The 24,120-nt window shown below is 44.0% G+C and overlaps 1 protein-coding gene across 1 annotated transcript in view; it reads left to right on the top strand.

Annotated features, from left to right (window-relative positions):
* The first annotated feature begins 1,632 nt into the window (after window positions 1-1,632).
* Window positions 1,633-24,120, top strand: part of asap2a (ArfGAP with SH3 domain, ankyrin repeat and PH domain 2a) — a 52,058-nt gene continuing 29,570 nt past the window's right edge. The window contains exons 1-2 of the mRNA XM_075487985.1: window positions 1,633-2,226; window positions 19,394-19,466. Of these exons, the coding sequence (XP_075344100.1) occupies window positions 2,101-2,226; window positions 19,394-19,466 (199 nt within the window). The 5' untranslated portion in view covers window positions 1,633-2,100. The remainder of the gene's footprint in view (window positions 2,227-19,393; window positions 19,467-24,120) is intronic.

Raw genomic sequence — 24,120 nt, forward strand, 5'->3', positions numbered from 1 at the left:
GGAGTTGAGGCCTGAGAGCCAGTCAGGGTCAGTCTGGGTCTTGGGCTCTTCATTTAGCTGCTTGCCAGGAGACGCTGCAGAGCTGAAAGAATGTGTGAACACTGCCCAGTTTGTGATTTAAAGGCTGCCGAGGGTTTTTGCCTCGGCCGCCGCCACACTATTTATACCAGTTGCTGCCCTGCCTGGGCCGAATGAGGTGGGAAACATCAGCAGATTTTGCATCCCAAAACCAAGGAAATTACAAGTGCTCATATAGGGCAAAGGCTTTTTTTTCTTTCTCCCAGCTCCTGTTGACAAAAATTCAATCATAGAAAAAAGTTTTTTTTTTCTTTTCATGTAGAATGTTTTCTCCCAAAATGATTTTGGATGAAAAAGATGCGTCTTGGCCCAATCAGAAAGGTCACACAAAACTTGCACTTTCCTGAAAACACTGAGTGTCTGCTACTGATCTTTGTACGTGTTATATTATCAGAGCACATTACAGCACGTCAGGCAAAAATCTGCTGTCAATGCGAACTATTTTTCACAATACACAATGTCACATTGTGTACTGTATTGTGCCAAGTTTGGAGCAGGCTTGTGGTTTTTTTTTTGTCTCGGTTAACACAGTACAGTATAAATGTGCTTCTGTGGTCTTGGGTCACAGTCATATTAGATTTAGAGATTACTCTTCTAAACCAGTATCCACTGGGTCTATGCCATACACCTGCGTACTTATTTCCACCTTAAGAATAAACATCACCAGTGACTTTGTAGCCAACGTGCTGCATTAATGGGCTGTTGGGAATGTCTAAAGTGGAGACTTGTTCCTCTGCTGCTGCGCTCCGTTGGCAGAGAGAAAACAGATTTTGAAAAATAGTTTGAAATCTGGAAGAAGGGGGTTGAGCCAAGAGTAGATGTACTTTATTGAATATGTTGCCAGCTTTTTATGCGTTTTAATTAACCAGTACTTTCCCAAGGAAATCCCACTTGTGTGACTGCTAAATTGTGTAAATGTTTCATCAGTCATCACTACCATCGATACATTTCGGCTGCTGACGTCTGCATGACTGGACCAAAGTCTTGAAAACAATAATAATACTAATAATAATAATAATCCTGTGTTTGCATCATGTCAATGCTGTTCACGTGCCACGAAAAGGTTTGTTTGTTATAAAATCCCACTTTTCGCGAAGTATTTCAATTCTGTAAATGACACACTAGGTGTGTTGACTAAAATGTTTTATCTGCTCTCATGTCACTTTTATTATATATTGAATTTGTATCAAAGTACTGACTGATGCTTTTCTACTTGTTCCTACTATAACCATAATTTAATCGAATGGGGAGTAAACTGTTAATTAAGGTCTCGTTTTAGTATTCTTTATTCTTACTTTACATGTTTCTTAGTTTTGTTTGTCTTTGCTTGTTAATCGAGCGATGAGTCATTTATTATGATTGCTTAAGACTGTTTCTCACTACAGTGCTTACAGAAACTATGATGTGGTAGTTTACGAGGGACGATTAAAGGCAGCATAATTCCATGAATTCTGATTGGCTCCCGGTTTCCGGCTCCTGTTCTCCATTGGCTGGTGCGGCTCCATTGAATCCCCTCCTCTACCTTTGTCAATTTTCTTGCGCTCCCGTTGAAAGCGCTCGGGTGTTGTTTCCCGGGGCTCGGCAGAGGGAGAAGTTACCTCCGACTAGTCGCGGGTTTGGGACTCTCAGAGAGGACACCGAGGCGTCATTGTGGAGGCTTAACTTCACAGTGTTACTGAGGAGGAGCTGCCCAACTGAGCGGAGAAGGAGTATCGGGCTGAGAGGCTGGAGAAATTTAACCTATCCATCACCTTGTAGCACGCGCGGTGAGAGCGGCAACACTGCAACCAGCGTGCCCCACCGCTGCACGGGATTGTGTTGGAAACGACCGAGGGAATGACATAAACCCACCGGAGATGGTTAACCACCCGCGGGGACCTTCAAAGACACTCCTGCTGCTACCATTGCTTTGAGAAATTTCCGGGCAAAAACTGCACTAACCAGGAGGGGGGTGGGGGGGTTGAGAAAAGTGTTCTGTCCTTCTTCTTCGTGTTCTTCTTCCCAAAAGATTAGGGATTAATTATGCCGGACCAAATCACAGTTTCAGAGTTTGTGGCAGAGACCAATGAGGATTATAAGTCGCCGACTGCCTCCAATTTCACCACCAGGATGTCACACTGTAGGAATACAGTGGCTGCTCTGGAGGAGGTGAGTGACTCTGGGCTTGTAGAGTCCCCCCTTATCCAAACAGACGAGTTGATAATGCAGACATCCACCTATGAGCTAAAGATGGTTATTCTTTTCTTGGACGAAATGTCCCAGGCAGTGTTTTTGGTAAAGGAGAAAGAAAACGCGCGCGCTCACATAAATCTTGCCACCTCCATTGATTGTAAACGGAAGCGGTCCTTCGCATCTCTCGCGCTCCAAGTTGACTTTCTGACCGGCTCAGACGTTGTTCATCGAGGTTTTTGGGGCCATTACGGGTCCGTGCTGTGGAAATGTGGGGCGGATTTAAAACATGAGGTTGAATTTGTTTTGCCCTCAAAGGGATTAGCCGGCAAGAGCAGGTACGGCCAAGTCAGTGAAGGTTCACAGCCCTGTTTTTGGATATGTGGATTTGACCTTTTTATTATTTGATCCCCTGATTTGAGATCCCCTGATTTTTTTTTTTTTCACCCAAAAAAAGGTGAAAACCCAGAGGCGCGATCCCTCTTCCAGCCCGGACAGACATGCCACTGCTGCCCTGGCTGTCCATGCAAAAACATGATGACAAAGTTAGAGGTCAGCCAGCTAAATGCACTCAATTTCGCCCGTTTTTAACTCTGCTAAATGCTTATAGCTGCAGTGATGGGGGAGAAACCGTATGCCCGTGCCCCAGTTTACAGCTGCACTCCACTTTTTGTGCACAGAGGGCACTTTGTGTTCCTTTTAACTTGCAGGTCATCAGGAGGAAGGACACTTCCGCTTTGTTCCCTGATTGCCCTCAGCCGCCTCCCTCCCTCCCTTGTTTTAGTTTCCCTACTTTGTATACTGGATGGCGGAGCCTCGCCCTGCTTGGCTGTTAAAATAGAATTTCCCACACGAGTAGCTCGTTGTTATGTGTGTTAGTGTGTCTCTGCTTTGTAAATTAGGGTAGGCTTGAGGTCATGACGTGTAGGGAAGGGAATGAGATTGTGCTGGAGGAGTGTTTAAATGGGGCTGTGGGACATCTGGAGCACCTTTCTTTTATTTCAGGCAGCTTGAATGCCTTGTATGCGGTGTGTGGAGGAGAGATTGGCATCTGATGTTGGTTTTACTCTGTTAATCCACATCTGGGCTCACCATAAGCTGTCTGATCTTCCACACCTCAGTGTGGGTTGTAGGTTTATTTTTAAAGCTTGTGGAGGACTGATCCAGGCAGACAGTCCACCTGCTCACGCTGACAGGTGCTCCACTTCAGCGTCTGGCACCTCGCTGCACACATTTTCGCCCAAACCTCTGGTGCAGCTTGCTTTAAAAATAGCCAGTAATCTGTCACTGGGAACCATTTCAGCCCCGCTTGGAGAGGAATGTGTTTTTCGGTCGGAGAAGGCAAATAAGAGTGGATTTTACGCTCTTCAAGAAGCTGGGCAGCGGTAATTGCTGGCTTGTGAGGTTGAATTGTTGGGTTGGAGAGTCTAATTCGGCAGCTTTGTTTCAGAGTTCTGCCGCAGAGACGTGGAGCAGCGTGTTGTTGTTTCACATTGACCTCCTCCAGCTCAGGGAGCACAAAGCCGTGTTGTTGGGACAACTGGACCCCACAAAGTTTGCTCTGTTGGACCAATTAAACACTGCGGTGGATGAGGAACACTTCCACTTATTGTCTGCGGGCCTGTTTGGAATTTCAAACGCCTTTTACGTACGTCCAAACAGATATCAACAAGCAGCTTGCGTCCTCTTTCACCCTTGAGGACAATAACACATCCACATGCGGAATGAAATCTTTAGACTGCTGTTTTTTCAGCATCATACTGAGTTTTAAACACTGTTTTAAACACTCTGTTCTTCTTGAGAATAGCAGTTTGCAACGGAAGAACTCGCCTCCTGGTTTTAACCCTTCAGCTGACGGCTGAGGACAATCTGAGGAGAGCAGCTGGGGTATCATTTCCTAGGACGCCTCGTGTTTGGCCAAGTGGCACCTGCAAGTTTTGTTAAATGGGCTGTTGGCTTTGTTGCTGACTGCTTTCACACAGTCTCCTCTTGGCATCAACAACAAATACAGACGGGCTGTTGCCTGACATTTCACTGTTGGGTCGTACGTCAGTTTGCAATAATAAAAAAAAAAAAAGAAAAGAAAAAAAGAAGTGCATTTGAACCTTTTCTGAAAGCAAATCGATGACCTCACAGCACACAAAAGTGGTGTGTCCTTGTCCTGTTCCGCTGTTTGTGTGGCTGGAACTTGTTGACAGGGGAGGCTCGCTCCTAAGTAGAGGGGTGTGATTATTGGTGCGGAAATCTGCTGATCCAGATGGTTTGTTTGGGATAAATCTGCCTCTTAATCCTGTTGCCAGCGAGAACGGAGCGCAAACCCCGATAAGACCAATGTTTTTGGGTTATGAAACGGTCAACGCATGTGCACTCTGTGTCTGTGGAAGAGCGCCGAGCGCACACACTGGTAAGGAAGTGTGCACCATCAAAACAGCAGAAGGAATACATCCGTCCGAGTCAAATGTAGCAAACGGACTGCATTAGGCTAAATCAACTGCCTCTCCAGATCTTTGCATATCCGCTGGACTTAAAGTCTCACCCTTTTAAAAGACCTTAAAAACTGACCTCTGGTGCCTTTCTTTACACACATTAACAACGGATTGGAGTGGAAAAGAAAGCATTTTGAAAGAAATGCTGTCCGGTTATTTCCTTCTAAACTTAATTGCATCTGACACCAGCTTAATTGGGGGCTAGTAGTTTTAAACTGCCTGCCATTCGAGAAGCTTGTGTGCATGTGTGTGCGTGTTGGTTTTCATTTGCAAAACCACAGCAATAAAAACCTGTTTATCCAGTAAGAGGATATTGGGCCATGTGTCATGACTCTCCCTTCTTTGTGCTCATTTAAAACACTTGTACTCTGTGCAGACTTCTCAGAAATAAACAAAAAAAATGTCACTTTTTGTTCAGTACCTGCACAATGGCATGATTCGTTATTTCGACGTATGGTCGTGTTTATAAAAAAATGGGGTTGAATTTTAGTTGTTTAACCCCTTGTGAGTTATTTTCAAATGCACATGCTTATTCCCCATTTCAATAGATGGCAAAGTGGCACCATAACAAAGACTTTGCTTGACTTTCAACCAAAAACTTAGAAGATCCATTTATAGGAGTGCCCGGCCCTGAGGGCTGAGCTGACCTCTGTGTTAAATACTGCTCTCGCTAATGATGCCTCTTTGCTTATGTCTCGCCCAAGGAATCGCTCACGAGGTTGTCTGCTCAAGACTGGAAACGGGCACACATTGTGGTGGTTTTTGGTCTGTTTTTTTTTTCCTTCTTTGCCTGTTTTTTCTTTTTTAGCCCAGTTGCTAAATCCTGCCAGGCACACAGGGTGCTAAAATGTTGCAAGAGTTCACTCCTTGAACAGGCCCCAAGTGCATTCCCTTCTCGCCCACATTTGACCTGTGCTACATGAAATTGTCCCTCTTGCAACTCACTGATCGTTTGTGGCGGACGTTTAAAACATGAGTGATTATTTACTTCTGTGTCTGACGCGATCGGATATTCCGGGCGAGCCTTTGTGTTTCCAGCAGTGTCAGACCTTTGGTTAGACCCTTTCAGGCAGATACACGGCCACTTTGTAGTTTTAAAGTTTCTGGACGGGTTATTTCAGCACATAAACCATGCAGTTGAATGTTCAGTGCTTTTGCATTGCTGGTGATAAACTGCAGAACACGCATCTTTTTGTTTTCAATTTGGGAAAAAGAGAGTAGCTGCATGATTAATATCCTGACTCCACTCTCCCTCTCCCTCTGCTCTTTTCAGTTTGCTAATTTTTCACCTGTGAATAACTGTTATTTATAGACATAGTCAGCTTTTCATAGGCCGCCTCTTATGTAAGGGGTAACTCCGTCTGGAAGGCTAGCATCATTAGTCTTCCATTTGGCTATTAATTCATCCAGCAGTGCTCCATCACATGCCTGCTATGCACTGTAAAAGGCTCTCTGGATTGCTGCTGGAGTGATTATTGGTGAGAAATGCTATTCGTAGCATGCAACTGTTGGTCGTGGCTGTGCAGGTCATTCCAGACATTAGTCTGGGGTCTCGCTCATTGTTTCTGGCTTTCCTGATGCTGGCATTAAATAAAGTTATGTATTCTGTTAACACGAGATGATATCTTACTTATTTTCATACTCCCCCCGTGGCTACACTGCTCTGTTTTTGCATAACCGGTTGGTGCAGATCAAAACATTTGTTCTTTTTTTTTGTTACCGTTTGTCTTGAAAGTCTTATTCAAAGTGCAACGATTTATGACTGGAAGTGTTAACGCCTGAGGGCAAATATGCTCTCGTCATTCTTTCAGCCTGTTTGCTTGTTTTGACACTTCTGTGGTTCCCGGCCAAGAGAGTACACGTCCCCCTTCTGCCTCGACCCCCCTCCCCTCATTCCAGGCACGGTTGGCGCTAAAGGCTGGGACCTGGTCGGGGACAGCTGCCCCCCGTGGAACAGGTGGCCGGGAGGAAAGTTTTAACAAGCATTCAGACTGTAGGATTATCAATGCAAGGGTAATCCACATCTAATAGCTTTAGAGGCACACAGAGGGATCTATGAGCTCCCATGCACACATGACCTTAATGTGCTGTCTGGTCCAAGTGAACAGCCTTAACCCGACAGCCACACTGGTCAGTCTTTGGTAAAGAAGCTTAATCGCTCCTATAGTTGAAATAGGATTGCTGGCAGGGTTTCTTGTCTCCTCACTTCCTTTACTTCTGCAGTGGTCATCCCTTGACTGCCTCACTGTACTGTCGTTAACGCATCAGAGAAGACTGAGTCTGTTTACGTTTGTCCTTCCAGATTATCATTCTTTTAATAGGACTGGGGGGAGGGGGTATTTATTTAAAATGAGAGGTGTCTCTCCAGCCTCCTGTGCCTGGAGCTTTCGGGTTATCACCCGACTACAGGCTCTGAACGGGCCTCATTACTATGCAGCAGCTCTCCCCGTGGATCTACCAAGGTTAAGGGTCAAATTCGTGTCCCGATCGATTCAAAGCCACGATCTCCCTTTTTCCCCAACAGACTTTGACTGTTTGGACGTGATACATTTATTCTTCAGCCTCTTTTAAATATTCTTCAGCCTAGTTTGTGCTTATTTTAGGGCTTAAAAGGGATTTGATCCCGTTTAATTGAAGCTGTTGGTCATTAATGAGCCTAGTGAGTCTATTTTATTCCTGAAAACCTAGTTCAGCATTGTGAAAAGGCAAGACAAGACTGGCTGCTGTCTGGCCCAGTCAAATCTTCAGAGGTTAGATACTAGTGCCACTGGGGGAAGATGAGAACTTAAAGCTCATCTCATCCATCAAAGTGTGCTGAGCCAGATTGTCTAAGACGGCTCCTGTTGAAGGCTGTTGTTCTCTGACAGGCCGTGCCTCTTCATTAATGAACTCCGCCATTGATTTGTCGCCCTGGTCACTCTGTGTTGCCCGGGGCCAGGGTGTATTAGGAGGGGTGAGCCGTCACAGCTGTGTTGTCCGGCTGTCACTTTCACTCAGAGAAGTGACCCGGACCTATGCGTATTGGGGAAACTCCTCCAAGGCTTTTCTGAGGATTTTAAGTCTCAATTCCTCCGTCTCAAAAAGATCAGCGGCGTGACAGCTGAGCCGAGGCACTTTGTTCCTCGTCATTTTAGGATTTAGTCTTTTCTTTTTAAGAAGAGCTATGATTGACAGCCAACAGATCTGAAAATGAAGTGCTTCAAGTTGCTGCACAGAGCGTTTTCAGTGGAAAATCAAGTTATTTTCATTTTATCCCACTTTAAGATGAAAGCCAACAGAGGCTGCTGGCTTGTGACTCTTTGTTTTAGCCTTTTTTGTTCTTGCTTGCTTCCTCACATCAGACATGTTCAGCAAGTTGAAGGTGTTATGGTGGAGACCGTCTCATCTAAGGATGTATTGTACTTATTGTCTCCTTTGTGTCAGCCGTGGGTAAGGTGGATGGTGTGCAGCTGAGTTTTCTGGTTTGCTTTGAGTAATTTATGTGCTTTTGCTTTAACAAGAGTTAAGTGTTGTGGTTAGTTGAGTGCCGTCATGGAGCCAGAACAGCCTTAAGCTCCGGTCTCCTTCCATATGAGTTTTGCTGTGTTTATTTGGTTTGTTTTGTGTTAGTTTTGTTTGTTTGTCCAGGCCAGGGCGGCCGACCTGTGCTGGAATGCTGCACACCTTCTGCCTTCCCCGAGTGGCTCAGCCTGAGGTCCTTTAGTCGTAGTTTCTGCTTCATGGTGATTTGTGGTAGCCTTTGCCTTTTTTAACATAGTACTAGGATTAAACTTAATAAAGTAATGCTTTCTTAACTGTTTTAATGTTAATGTTTATGAGCTTTGCCAGTTACTGGGGACTGCAGGCTGTAGCCACTGTGTGCACCTACTACTGGGCCTTTTTGTGTGACAATTGACTTGTGGGTAGCCATTAGTAGTTATTGAGCGCCATGTTTGAATTTAGGTGTAATGCTTGCAGCGGTGTCATTTGTGAACCTGAGATATGTATGTGGTTTGCACTCTCTGTTTGGAGTTTATTTATTCCCTGTTACTGACTTAGTGTTTTATCTATTTAAGGTCCCAGTGGTGGGTGGCAACCTCTGACTCCTCCCTCTCATGAGCTTGGTTCTAAATAAATTGTAAACCTTTGGACACTTGACTCTTCATTGTCTTACGTTGGTCGACAGAATCTGGTTACATCTTTGGCTTATTGTAAGTTGCTTTTGTTAAAAGTGTCTGCAAAATGACCGTAATGTAATGTAATGTATGATCTGTACGTGGGGCTATGATATTGTCCACATGACATGAACCATTGAGGGCTCATGTGTGCCACGCTGCCTGGGTCGGCCAGAAGAGACCTTCCAGGAGCTGAGACACACACACACACACACACACACACACACACACAAACGAATACAGAAGAAATGGACCAGATACTAAGGAGCAACCCAGCCTTTGAAACTCTAAGGAGAAACAAGCGCTCGCAGGTAACACGAGCCTACCTTTTGACGAAAGCCCTTGTTAAACATTCTGCTTCATGGCAGGTATGAGGGGCTTTTGTTGACCTCTGGAGTCGTGTGTGTGTCTGCAGAGGCTGAATGGGAGTCAAAGTCGATGCACCTCTGAAGGTAGTCACATAGCCGAGTGGACAAAAAAGTCACGTAAGAAACTTTCTGATTTGGAGGTGGAAATTCTCTGCTTATATATATATATATATATATATATAATACCATATGAATATGTTACAAAAATGAACTGAGCTTTCATCAGGGGGGTTATTTGATTAAAAGGTGGTCCAACTTTAAATTCATTACAAAAATGATTAGAGATATAGTAGAAACAGTATAAAAAGGTGGGCGATTATTGGCATTAGGGGTAAAACTAGCAGCGCTCTCCCAAGTTATTAGGATAATGAATGTCATTTTCATAGTGGCAACAAATCAATCTGATCATTCAGATTCATTTAAAATTGAATAGAAGGCTTCTCACTGAACTGGCAGCATGGTAAGAGCGGTCTCAATTGTCGCAAAAGTCTCGATACTTTCCGTTTTAAGAAACATGATAGATTTTTAAAGAAATGAACAGCCTGTCGGGGTGGGAGTTTGTGCTTTTAGGGTGCCGCTCTGAAGGACACGTGTGCTGCATCACAACGACACAAGACTAAGAATGACAGCGTCCTCATAAAAGACGACTCTTTAACTCGGCACTGAAACCGGGGACAGGCACTTTAATGTCACCCATTTGGCAATTTTTATCTGCAGAGGCTGTTTGTGAAGTTTCCCCCCCCTGAAGTTTGCCTTTGATGTGTGGAGGGACCAGATTTATGCCGGTTGAAGCTCTTTTCTTGTTTGGTTCCCAGTGGAATTCAAAGAAGCTGTTATGAAACACAGGTCTTCTCTTCTGTATGTATGAAGCGTGCTGTGTCTTACACAGTTTCTCCAGTGTTTTACTGCAGTGTTTTCCAGGGGAAAGCAGGTTATTTCCCCTCTGTCTCTTCCAGTAATGATCGTACGCTACAGAACTGGTCGGTAATGTAATTGCTGGGCATTTTGCCCCTGGCAACGCTGCTCGGACACCACGAGGCCAGGACAAAACGTCTGTGTGAAAGGAGTCAAAGAGAAACTCCCAAGGTGAGGTTTTTCATCTCCTTGTCCAAGCGCCGCACATTTGGCCCTCATTCCCCAACCCTGTGCCTCAAACTTATTTTTTGAAACCTGAAGTAAAAAACATCGCCACAGGCAGAAGTGTTATCACCTTGAAAGCACTGCAACTTTCTGGGAAAACCTGACTGAAATGAAAAGCTTTCCCAGCTTGTAAAGTTTAAAACGCCCTTAAATCGCCCCAGCAGTTTGAATAAAAGTTTTTTTCTCTGACACTTAGACTACTGCAGTTGATGCCGTCGTCCCAGTGTGACTTCTGGCAGCTGGTAGCCAAGACTTTGGTCCAACAGTGCTCTTTGTAGTCCTCCCTGAGGAGCTGTAAAGCAACATGTGTGCGAGTGCTAAAATAACACAAGACTTGTCGGTGGAAAAGCTGTTTCAGTGACTGATGGAAAACCTGACTGAAACTTTTCAGGTTGATGGCAAGTGTTAAATCCTTGGAGGACGTTTTTGTGCTGCTTGCCGGTGCCGTGCTCAGCAGCTTTGTCTCCAAAAGCCCCAAAATGCGTCTGTGTTAATGAGCTTATGTCAGACAGCCTCATGACACTGTAAAAAGCACCCTCCCCCTTCCCTTTGCTCGCTGTCCCATACCAATGGTGAGCTTTCTATGTAGAGTTTTTCCGTGCTTCCCTGGGGCGGTTTGACTGCTCACATGTCCGCTGTCTGAGAGAACAGAGAAGCCCTGCAACCACGGTCGGTTAGCAGTCAGCTCGATGAACCCAGTTCTGTCCAAATATTGACTCTTCACATTCGGCTTGGTGAAAAGTTGTGAATGAACCACTTGAGTGTGTTTTCTTCATCTTTCTTTTTCCCTTAAAAGTTCAGTCATAGCTTCTACCCTACAGTTGCTTCCTTACGGACAAGATTTCAAATTCGATTGTATTACAGTGCTTTCTGCTTTCTTTTGAATGTCTTGGTGGTTGAACTGTGTGTATCATTTTAAACATGTTTCAAATGAGTGTGTGCTGCAGCTGTGCCACATGTGGAGCTGCAGACAGCAGCTCTGCATAGTCAAATTTACTGCACAGACTTCACTTGAATGACGATTTGGTAAGATGATGCAGCAGTAATAAAATCGGAATTTTATTAGAGCAGAGCGACATCTGGAAATGCTCTAAGCGACTGCGAGTTTCATGTAGTCTTAATAGACTGAATTTCAGTGATCCTGTCTGACACATGGAGCTGTCTGACAAGAGAAACGGAAAAATGAGAGGAGCTTTATTGGGAATTGGGCTGGATTGATGTACGCTTATGGTTTACTTTTTTTTCTCTCTTTCTTTACATAAATATGGAACTTAGCCCATTTTTAGTCTACCTGAGCGGATACTGCAGCCACGTTTTTTTACCTTCACAATTCGACCATGATTTTCTTTGGTCAGACCAATATGTTTTAAGACATTTCAACGCAAGGTGCATTTCAAAAGTCTGGTTTTGGCCGTACTAACACGAACATTCGTTTCTTTTTTTTTTTTCTTGTCTCATGTAAACGTGTCGAGGGGCACCCCATCAACTCAGCTGTCCTGATGGTGTCAGTCCTATCCATCGGTAGGACTTTGCGCTGGTCAGTGTCTGCAGGACGTACGTTTTGTTTTACTTTATGTGGCAGTTTCCAACCTGATGTTTCAGTCTCTGCTGCTTCTCCAAGTGCAGTGCAGGCTGACCACACCCCAGTGATGGAATGAATTTCTGTCTCAACCATCGCTATCACATTAAAATCGGGGCTTTTATTCATGGGTGTCTTGTTGCAGTACATCATTTAAATGTTCTTTCTCTTTTTCTGAAGTCTGCTTTGTTTAATTGTAATATCTGGTCCCTCTAACGAGAGATGGATTACAACCCACCATCGCAGATACGGTACCCACATATGCAGCAAATAAATTGGATAATTACATCCCAACTGCTGGATTCTTAATCCCTTCACACTATGTAGCAGACTGTTTCCTCACATGACTGTTGCAGGAGGTGGGGGGGTAGGTAGTTACAGGGTGAGGCAAGGTTATTAGACAAGATATTAAGACACACAGACGGAACCAGCTGCGAGTGTGGGGGCTTTCAATAAGTCTGTAGTGATGGTAACGGTAATACTACAGTCAGGGAGGACTGTTTGGATTGCCTTTTGTGAGAAGTGGACATGTGTGTTCCGTATGGTGATTGGGCCTCTGAGAGAGGCGGGATAGCGTCTTGTAGAGCAGACATGCTGTCATCAGCAGATAGTTAGTTGGCGAGAACAATAGAGCTGGATCTCTGTCTTGTCTGTCAGTCACTGCGGCATGCAATCATCCAGGAATGTCTTTCTTCTTCAGGGAGTGGAGAAAGAGGGGGAAACTGCTGCGATATAACAGGCTTGCTGGCTGGACTCACTTTAGCTGCTGCCCACTCTGTCCTCTCTGTCTTCGCATGATGCGAGTGCTTTGGGTTCTGACGAGCTTGTACGTTCGTCTTAGGTGGATAAAATCACTCTTTCCGTTCCGTTTCAAACGCAATGCAAATCGAGTTTATCGTGTATTTTTGTCAGCCACATTTCCCCTGAAATTGAGTGATTCATCAGTGACATCAGCAATCAAATGGAAATGTATCAGCAACATTTGCAATTCAGTCACTGAAGGCTGCTTTTTACAAGGTAAAAATTCCCCAAACCTCATTCATTTATTTCCTGCTTCCCTTTTTTTTTTTTTTTTTTTTTTTTTTTTTTTTTTTTTTTTGGTTAAACTCCGTATCTTTTGGTTTGTTTTGGACGACGACAAAAATTTAGCCTGACCTTGTCTGTGTATCCCGATATTTGGTGGTGTTTAGGTTGGGAGACTGTGAAGGCCATGGCAAAAGCTTTCAGTTCATGATCACCAACACCTCTTTTCATCTTCAGCTTTTTTAACTGGTGGGATGTTTTGGATTTAGATTTAATCTAATCCGGGTTTACCCAAGCCGAGCGGTTGGGGGGTGTTCTTTCATTACATTTTCCACCTTTTTTCCCTAAGTTCTATTTCATCGCTCAGTCCACATGACTTGTTTCCAAAATGCAGTGATATTTTTAAAGGAATCCAGTCTCAGAAACCTCTGTCACCATACATGGAGCTGAGCGTCCTGAACCTAAATGGGGTTTACAGCATCTTATGTCCTCCCATATCTGCCTCTGAAAACACTTCAGATATTATCTATCTCTTAGGTGCTCTGGTGAAGCTCAGTCACCCGACGCATTGTGCTCAGCCATTCAGGAAGTGCATGTGCATAAGTGAATGGATCTCCACGACGACGACCTCCGTGACCCTCCAGGCTTGTGATGGCGTGTGCAGATTGGCTGCAGCAGATGGTGCGCGATTGTAATCACAATGATTTTGATGATGTCATGCTTTAAGACGAGGATTAATTCAATTCAGTTTGGGTATCTCCTCCTGCTCAGGCTGGCAGGGCGTCAGGAAAGAGCCACTCTGAGTTTACCGTGAGCCGATAACGGGAGAGGAGAAATGCTGCCGCTTCACTAATGTTGTATGAAGTGTGCTTGCAAAGCAGCTCCAGGCTCGGCATTGGATCTATTGTGTAAATTTTCAGCTGTCATCCTGCTCTGTCGAAAGAATGCATGCATGTGGAATCCCCCCTCTCACTGTGAAAAGTTTTTTTTTTTTTTTTTTGGGGGGGGGGGGGTGGCGCTTTGAAATTGTCTAATATAAAGCTGTATGCCCTTCGAGTATCGGGACTCGCACGACTGGTGGCGTGATGCTCAACCCTGCAGAGCATATCAGAATGAAAATGTGCAAGAATGATTGATTGCTTGAGAGAAGGAGATTGATTTAGAGGAGAGTGTTTGTTGTGTTCAGCTGGTTTATTACCCTGCTTGTCTATTGTCCTGTCAGACCACTCTATAGGGAGTGAAAGGGTCTGCTGGAGCGTGATATTGTCTGTGTGTGAGTGGGCTTTTTGTGACAGCGAGGGATCCGTCCACTCCAAAGGTGAATGGCAAGGCTTCAATCGGTCTGATTGATTCACCGGCTCGTTTACTGATATAATGTGGAGGTTAACCAGGGGCTCAGATGGACCAGTATGCCTCGCCCCTGGCAAGAATCAAACTTTTTGACTCGGCAGTGAAGGAAGTGGTGTAAAAGGAAAAATCCACTGGTTAATAATTGTAGTTGATAATTTTGTAGCCACAATAGCAAAGTGTGGACATCCTTGATAAGGGGTGGGCAACCGGGTCAGTTGATCATACGATCATCTTTTTGGGTACAATCACAAAACGCAATCTGAATCACAGTTCTCTTGCATCTCAGCTCATGTGATCATTTAATATTGGATCTGGCTGCCTGGAGGAAAAACTGTCCACATTGGCTGTCTTCAAAGTCTCAGAGGAGAAGAATTAACAGCACCGCTTCTTTTGAGGATGTTTGTTCGCTCGCTGCTGTTCTTTGTCACCTGTGCTGTTTTTCAGTTTTCATGTATGTTGAACGTGACACGGGAAAAAAAACGATTGTGTTCGTCAGACAGAAACCTGTTGGTGTGACCAAAGCCAGACTAACGCACACAGATAACGCAGATGGGCGCTGAAATGCTCCTGCATGTATACGCTCAGCTGGGCTCAAATGGACTCAGGCGCTCCGCAAGTGCCTCACAGTTCCTGTCCAGTAAACACAAGAAGAAGTTGGTGACTACAAAGACTAATCACAAGGAACAGCGTGTGTTATTCTTGCTTGATTCAAGTGTATAATTAATGCAGCCAAAACCCCAATAAAGCTGCTCTCATTCACATATCTTTCTTCTTCCTCTGTCAGATGGCTAAACGTGTCAGAAATTGTGACTTAAAATGAACCTCTGTGGAAGACTATGTGTGAACTCTGTCATGTAAAGCATTTCCAGACTGTTGTTCTGATAAAATCCTAAATTTGTAAGTGCAACGTCATCTGACGAAGTTGGGAGAGTTGCCCAGTTGACCGGCCAAGTCGATCTGTAACTGTAACTCGACTTTAACCGTGCATGTATTATGCCCCGTCTGTCTTTTTCTTATTTCTGGTTTACTAAAAAAGCCTGGACAGCCCTGTTATTTACGTTGTTACAGTGACACGATTTGGGTCTAATTGAAAGGAATGTCGCCCAGCTGCTGTTTACATAGCAGTAGCTGACAAAGAGCCCCTAAAACTGAGGCAGTTACATGATACTACAGCAGAACACAGAGCTGCCATCTGATGACACTGATGCAGCATATGCGCTAAAAGCTTTAGTCACAAAATGAACAGATTGTCATAAATCTTGTGTCCATTTGGCTCGCCCCCCTCCTTGAAAACATTCACATTATTGCCAGCGAGCCCGGCTGAGTCGAACGCAGCGCTGCTTTTTCTGTGACATATTTATTGTCGTGTTATGCATGCAGGGAATAAATTGAGAAGCTCAAAAGGTTGAGCGGTGGGTGCTGCACTCTACCAGTATCTGAGAACATACGACCGTCATCGACACGTTTTTGGGAGTTTTCTTTGAAAAGCACGAGTGAAACACTCGCAGACAGTCTTGTATCCAATTGATTCTGTGTGCCTGTCAGCTGTTAAACCCTGTTACATGCTTTGACTTAAGTAGCTCAGCCTTGTTTGACCTCATATCCTCCGCACCCTACGACGCTCGGCCTCAACCGATCACTACGTAGTTGGAGTGTTCAAATGCGTTTTATCGGCTTTGTATTGAATTTTGGGAAATGTAAATCGGATTTAATTTACAGAGCAGAATTTAAGGAGATATCAGCTCTGTTGGCAGAACACCATCAGTCTTCTTGTGGTTGGCTTGGATAAAAGGGATCTTTGATTTGATTCATAGAACAGTTCTATGACTTTTTCTGTGCCTTCTCTGCAAGAATACCTGTTCTACAGTTTGCAGACGCTTGGCTGTGTGGGGTCTAAGCTGCTGCTTGAGACGCTGTCTGAGCCAAGCAGAGATAATGGGATAATGGCATATGTACCAGATGAGTCATTTAACAGGAGCTGAAGGAACTAAAACCGCAGCATTTCAAGTTCCACTTTTGCTCAGAGGCTTCTTTTAATTTGCACAGTTCCTTTGGTAAAAGACAGCTAATCTTATTTTTAGAAGGTGTTACTTTCATCGGGAACTGCCTGTAGTCGTACCTTTTGATAAACACGTTCACTTTGAATTTAACAGCAGCAACCTTTCTACAAAGGATCCAACAGTGCGGCAAAGGACTGGGAAGTCGTTTGATTCTGCTGTGGAAACACTGTATGGGCTCAGGGGCAAATCTGAAAACCATTTCCACTGAATATAGTTAAAAGAGAAACCAGACAAATGAACAAAAACCCACAATATAGATAAGGTACAGAAATGATGCAACCTTCACTCGGCCCAGTCTCATTTAGGATGGTATGTTTTTTTTTATGACTGGAGATTAATTAAGGCACATGCATAATCTGCACACTCAGTTGGCATTGTTACAAGGTTTTGGTGCCGCATGCGGTCGGCCGCAGAGGGACCCGGTGGACCCTCGCAGACGGGTGCAGAAGAGAAAATTTGCATCACACAGGATCCGTAGAGAATCAGACGTGGAAGCAGTGATTTGTTTTTAAGTCGGCCTCCCTGCAGTCCAGGACCCTTCACCCAACTGGAAATATTCGGCGCATTGTGAATTTAAACTGTCGGGCGGCTGAAATCCTACTTAAAGTAAGAATGGGGGGAAAAAGCTCAGCTTCCAAAAGTTTTCAGCATTGCTGAAAGAAGAGGTGATGCATGCCCTTGTCCCTTGCATCTAAAATGTTGCTCATGGTAATTAACCGATTTGCATCCATTTTTCTCAGTTTCAGCTCATTGAAATGTTGCGTTTGATTGATTTGCACCACATGGCCGACTGTTTTTATTCATTTATGTGTTTTCAATCACTTTGTTTCCAATTTAAACTATCCAGACCAATTTAAAAAACCTGAGCAGTGTTTGGAGAAAAAAACACCCTCTAAACCCCTTTTTCTTTTCCAGCCTCTGAAGAAAATATGAACATATGAATTCGAAGCCATTGGAAAGCTTTAACGTTTAGCTTATATTCTACTGCTGTTGCCCTTATGTTTTGCCCAATATTAAAAACAAGGTGCAATCCTTTGTTTGCATGCTGGGAAATGAAGATGTTCACCTCTCATCAAGCTTGAGATGTAAAAGCACACAATTACAGGTCTGAATGGGGGCGATACTCCCATGTTGCATCGGATCGGCGAGGAGAACGTGGCGTCATCTGCAAAACTAAGGAAAGTTTTAGTTTTAGTTTTTAGTTTTAGTGCTTGTTGTCTCTCAAAAATCAGTTTGTAGAATACATTTTTTTATTCACTTTTCTCTAAATGAAACAATATTCCGATGTTTATGAGTTCATGAGTTGCCTGTAGGGTATATTTTTGCGTTAAAGGGTGTAATTTGATTAATTAGTCCTGCCCGTGTTGTGTCCCCTTACGCCACTGCGATATTTACATCCATCAAAACCGCCACTGCATCCATACCTTTGAAAACGTGGAGTATTAGCATCAGCGTTCTTTCTTGCCCCAAAAATGTGTATCTGGTTTATCAGCAACCATCCTGTTCTGCAAAAGCCCTGCTGCCAGAGCCAGCGTTGCCAGATCTTGTGACAGAAACAAGCAACCTCAATTTACGAAAACGAGTCCAAAACAAGCGACTGATCTCTTTAAAAAAAAAAAAAAAACAGAAGCCCAAAGTCCTGTGTGTCAGTGTGTGTACACACACAGAAAATTCTTTCCTCCTCCCTGAGTCCATCCAGTGTAACTGTACACCCCGACAGGCTGACTGCGGCCCCCCCTCACACTTAATAGGTGGCCCCCTCTGAGCCACTATTGACAAAGGAGTGAAAGAGCACATTGTGCACGTTCATGTCTTTTCTCCGAGCTCTGTGCTCTTCTGCCTACCCTTCAAGCAGTCACTTTCCCTTTAAGGTCTCTTTCTTTATGCGCCTCTCTCCTTTTCATTTCGTGTTTGTGTGGGTCAAACACGGGCGCAATACCAAAACCGCTCATAGCTTTGAAATGAAAACCGCCCCAATTCATGGCCTCAAGTTTACTAATCACATTTATATAGCTGTTGAAAAGAGAATGTTGTGTGTGTGTTTAGTTGTGTACAGTTTTTGTGTGCCTGTGGCTGACTCGGAGCCGCCGTGTGTGTTTTTTGGTTTTCGGAGAGAGTCCGGGGGATCTGATACGCGTCAGGCACATGAGGGAAGAGTGGCGCCAGTTTTGACCCACTCAAGCGGACGTGCTTAATGAAATCCCTGAAAAACTCATTTCCTACAATCCCCCTCATCCCAAAAGAGCCCTTCACTCATCGCTATGACTGTGGTGCAGTGTTTGCTCTGCTCACAGTCTGGACTTGATGCTTTGGAGGGGAACCTGTCCTCTAATGTAACGGGCCTCAGCTTCTCACTGCTGTAGTCCTACAAGCTGCTGTACTGATAAGGACACACACACACACACACACACGCACGCTAGCATGGTTACTAATAAGGAAGCTGAGGTCTATTCTTGGCTTTGCCCTGAATAATTTATTACATGAATGAGACTGGGCATGGCACACGCACAAACTGTACCTTATGTAAGCAGGCATGCTTTCCAGATTTGGGGGGGAATAAAGTCAGAGGAGCACCAAAGAATTGACTATTAAATATTATGTATTGTTAAATCCAAAATGTGTGATATCTTAATTCAACACAGCTACAACACAACGTACTGCAACAATAACAGACATGTCTTACAATCTCTTGACAGCGTTAGTTTCACTGTTCAAACTGTGCAATTAAGAGTGAGAATGTCAACTTTTCAGAGAATTCAGGACTCACTATTTAGTGGTGTTTCTGATATTCTGACAGTAAAGGATGGTAGCATCTATCTAAGATGGAATGAAACAGACCTCACCCAAGCAAAACGGTTATTATTATCTTGTTATTATCTACATTATGACTGCAATACACATCCAGATTAGGGTCATAAATCTCCACTATCCAGAGCGTTGACTTCTCCGTGTTTGACTCTTTGTGTGTGTATGTGTGTCTCTGCAGGCTCTGGACGTGGATCGCAGTGTTCTCTACAAAATGAAGAAGTCAGTCAAGGCCATCTATACATCTGGTCTGGGTGAGTTCCCCCCCCCCCCCCCCGTCTGACTCTGACTTCATGATTTTCATTTCCGTGTCTCATCACCTTTGTTGTAGACAGACACCACTTCTCTTAGTTGGCCCCAATACCCAAAGATGTTCTCTCTGTTCGCTCCTCTGCGAGTTAAACCCTGTAAGCATAATTTTAACTTTCCGAAACACACGTGATATCTTTAAAAATGCTTTTTATCACCTTAGAGGCATTTCTAAAGTCAAATCACCCCTATTACAGTTTGATTCTAAAATGCTGATTTGTGCTTATATGTCTGGTGGTTTGAATAATTGGAATTCACTTTTCTATTTATTTATTAATGCTATTTTTGATAATCTGCACTTACAGCAGATTTTGTCTGTTTAAGCACATTGAGTTTATTCTTTGAAAATGCCAAACCTCCAGAAGAATGTGAACTGTTTTGATTCCTCAGCAACAAAACTTTGTAATAAGAGTTGGAATAAAATGGCAGATCAGCACTTTCTTACCTTTTCTGCCGTCTACAGCCAAACATGGTTGTTGAATTACTAAATTATTTGTTTTGCTAACTGGTGGACCTTTCCAGTGAGAACTGAGAAAATACTTACATATACTTGAATGTTTTGGACTAAATTATCTAACTATCACAGTTGTTTGATGGAAAGTAATGAGTTCATATCTGGGTGTCTTTCTGGTTTTGATGTTTTTAAAATGATGATTTTTATTTTGCTGTGCTTTTTTTTGATCAGTTTAAGGCAAAAACACATTTATAAAAACAATCATGAATGGCGTTGCTGATGCTTTTTTCTGATCGGGTTTCAGCCTGGGTGTGTGTGTGTGTGTGTGTGTGTGTGTATTGTTATTTCCATGGTCACTGCGGCTGGCTGTGCCAGTGTTGGGTGTGTTTTCAATGTCTTTTGTTCGGCTGGCCTGACAGAACCCTGCTGAGACAGAAGAGAGACCTCAGAACAATGTGCTGAGCGGGTCTTTTTCAGAACAGTGTGAGCTCTGTTCAGGCCAGAGGGACAGCTGTCTGATCCAGACCCCAAAAAGGAACAGCTGGGGAGGGGCACACGCTGTGTTTGTGTGTGGGTGCTGAAGCATGGACAGCCTCATGTTCTCGCTTCACTATACTATGAAGCATATGTTTACACGGACATACGTTGGCTGTACACGCCAGCCCGATGTAGTTTACATTTAGAAGTTTGACCTTGAGTTTAATGACTGCGCTTTACACACGTCTAAGAACTACAACTATTTCACAAAATAGACTTTTGGTTTTGTTGCCAGCAGCAGTTGTAAAAATCGAAAGCAAGCAAATCGATCTCTTTGCCTTGAAGCATGAATGTGTGTATAGAGTAGGCACGGTGGCTGGACTGTGGAAATGCTTCTCCTGGGAATGCAGTTCTTTGCCTCTTTCAAAGGAAGCTGGCATTAACCAAGGTCACCTGTTATAAACTATCATCATGGATAAGCTGCCCCAACACTGATCTGCTTTGAACACAACCAAATGCAGCGTCCAGAAATCGTCCTCCTTTCAAGCTCCTCTGTTCAGTATGTTGGCGTTAACAAACTTTGTCACGAGAACTGACAGAGCCAATTTTTTGGCTCAGCTCTTCAAAGCTCGTCATTTTCTCTCAGCTTCGCCGTTTGGTTTAACGGCTCATAGTTTACTTTCACTGCACTCATGTTTTCTGCTGAGAGTAGCTGCTTTCTGATGCAGCACCTGCCCAGCAGTAAATGATACACAGACGGGCACGAGGTAGCCTTTACAGAAATATCCCCCAGAAACTGTCTTTTCAGCCTTTTGCTTTCCATCGTCCATTTAAGAGTCCAGCAAAAACACGAGGGGATCATTTTGCAACCCCAGTGTAAGAAGCTGAGATGTGAGACGGTGGCTGGGTTGCAGTTTGTTGTGTCAGATCGTTTTACAAACTGCATAGAAAAAATGTGATTTATAGCTTGCATGTGCACAGGTAAGGCTTTGTAAGAAAATAAGCATAGAATGCAACTTGATACAATGAGCAACTCACAAGCTCAGTAGAACACAGCTGTGATGGTTCAGAAACACGGTAGAGTCGGTGGAAAGCTCCCAGTATCTTAAAGGCAAATTGCACATGCAGGTAAGATCTAAGCTGGATGCAAATAAACCGCACAGAAGTGTTTGTGATGCAGTATCTAAATTTAATCTCTACTAGATGAAAGCTTGGTTTTCTTGGATGCAGGGAATACATCTGAATACTGAAAAAACAACAGGGAGTCTCAGAACACTCAGAGCACACAGCTGCTGTGACTCGCTGTCGAGTGCAGCGCTCAACAGGAATATTTTCAGCTCTGACATGTGGAATAGTAATGAGGAGGAGAAGACTGGAGAGGCTGGGGAAACGTGGGATGCTTTGTTACAATAGTGAGGGGAAAAATAAACTGTGATGCAAAAGTGAATAATCCGCAGGAGCTGAATAAGCGATGCACGCTTTTACCAGATACCAAAAAAAAAAGAAGATGGGGAAATGGAGTGTAAGGGATGAGACGGTTGAGAAAAAATCTTAAAAGTGAGCGAGAGTGTCCTGTGTTGCTGCAGGCACTTGTCATGGTGTCAGCTGGCTGTATTTAATGAATAAACCAGCAGCAGCCTCTCGAAGCTCTAAAGAAGCTGGAGCTGATTGAGCAGAGCTGGCTGGAATGGGCCTGCCAAAGCTGCAGATGACGGCGACAAACCATGTCACAGCTGCTGTACTTATAGTTGGAGCGGCTGAACAACCTGTGGGTCACTGCTATAAGCTCCCGCATGTATTTCTCTCCCGACCATCAGGCAACCAGGAAAAACTACCATGAGCTCTGATGATGAAGAGTAGATGCACTAGATCCATGTGTGAGGAAGAAGACTTAAAGGTGAAAGCAAAAGATTAGAGTTGGATGAAAAGACTGATAACGCTCATGTTTTTATAGTAAATATGAGACTTCAGCCAGGAGCTGCTTAAAAATGGGAAATATGCAAAAAATGTGAGCTTCCCAGCACTTGTAAATCAAACATTTTACATTTTATACTCAATCTTGTTTGTTTAAAGTGTATAAAAGCACAAAAAGTTGTGGGTATGTGCCACACTTTTTCACGGGTTGATTAGTGACTCACTAGCACACTAAACAGCTAATGAGCATGTTTCCTGAAAAGCTATTAAAATTCTTTGCCTTTTTTTTTTTCTCGTTGGGTAAAAAGTCACTCTCCCCTCTCTTGATGCTGGCGGCCATGTTTCTAAGTGGACATGGAGTCCAGCGTTGTTTTCACAAAGTCCACGGAGAGCTGGGGAAATAATTTGAGGTCACACATTGTGTTTGTGAGCGTCAGCAGATGAGGCCTTGCAGATCCATGTGAGACGGGGCGAGCATGGGAGAGGCGGAAGCAGAGGCCGGTCTGTTGTCTGATGATTAAACCCTGTGTGCGCTTGTGTGTTTGCCTAAGAAAGAATGTAGAAAGAAGCTGCAAAACAAACCTTTGGGATGTTAGATAATCCTGAGCAGACGCCTGGAAGCAGTACATGGTTATTTCTTTTCTGTGTTTTTGTTCGCATGTATGCTGAGAGATAAGATGCTGTGAATACAATTGGGATTGGCAGGTCATTAGTGTGTTTTTAAAGGTGTGTGTGTGACACTGTTTCACAGTCTTTGAAGCATTAAAGCACTTTTGGTGTTATCTGTGACTGTGCCATATTGTGAGACAGTCTCATTCCTCAGAGAAATAACAGTTGGATATCTCTGTGGTTGTTGGCTGACATTTGAGTCTCCTGAGATTGTTCCACTTCTGCACTTGTTTAGTAGGTACTGGAAGCATTATGAGTTTTATTTAATCAGTTTGTGCAACATAACAAGTGGTTTACTTTCAACTACTGAATAAAGACACGTTCTCTCTTGAATAATCTCAATGAAAAGTTTTAGTAGAGGAGGTCTTTAATGTCCTGTACTGGAAGCCTATGCCCCCCCCCCGGATCACCAGTTTAATGTGCTGGGAATGTTTAGCCAACATTTGCAGGTCAACACCAAATTGGACGGTAGCATTTCCAGTGCTATCTTTAGAAAAGGTCACCTCAGTCCTTTTTGTTTCTGTTCCTGCCACGCTCACCTGCTCAGCGCATTGCGCAACCCCTGTGTGAAGTCCAAAGCCGCTCTGCACTGAGCCCTGCATGTGTGATATGTTTAGGTCATGTTGCAACAATTACGCGTGTACTCACTTGGCAGCCCTGTTGGTGCTGCGCTATGTGTCAGCTCCGAATAGCAGAGCTCGCATGTGCCACTTCAAAAACATCAACAAGCCACCGCCTTGTTGGCTCAGAGCCTGGCAGAGCCACAGCCCAACAGCTGGAGCTGATGTGTAAACAGTAGTGGTCGGCATCTCACGCATGACAGCGACTCAAGTTTATTACGTCTGTCTACGACAGACTCTCTGTTAGTCTGTTTTGTCTGTCCAGCCCTCTCATTTTGCCACCTTCGACTCATGTCAGTCTTTTCATTCGGCTCACTCATCACTCCACAAGATATTCTGCGATTTGAATTGGTTGTCTCGTGCGGGGGATGCCTGCAGGTAGTGACTCAGAGGCTTTCAGCCTTTCGCTTTTAATAACATGATGGATATCTCTGTGGCTCAGACATGAGCTTATTGAGCTTCACC

Source organism: Odontesthes bonariensis, chromosome 17, assembly GCF_027942865.1.
Source record: "Odontesthes bonariensis isolate fOdoBon6 chromosome 17, fOdoBon6.hap1, whole genome shotgun sequence".
Taxonomy (NCBI): domain Eukaryota; kingdom Metazoa; phylum Chordata; class Actinopteri; order Atheriniformes; family Atherinopsidae; genus Odontesthes; species Odontesthes bonariensis.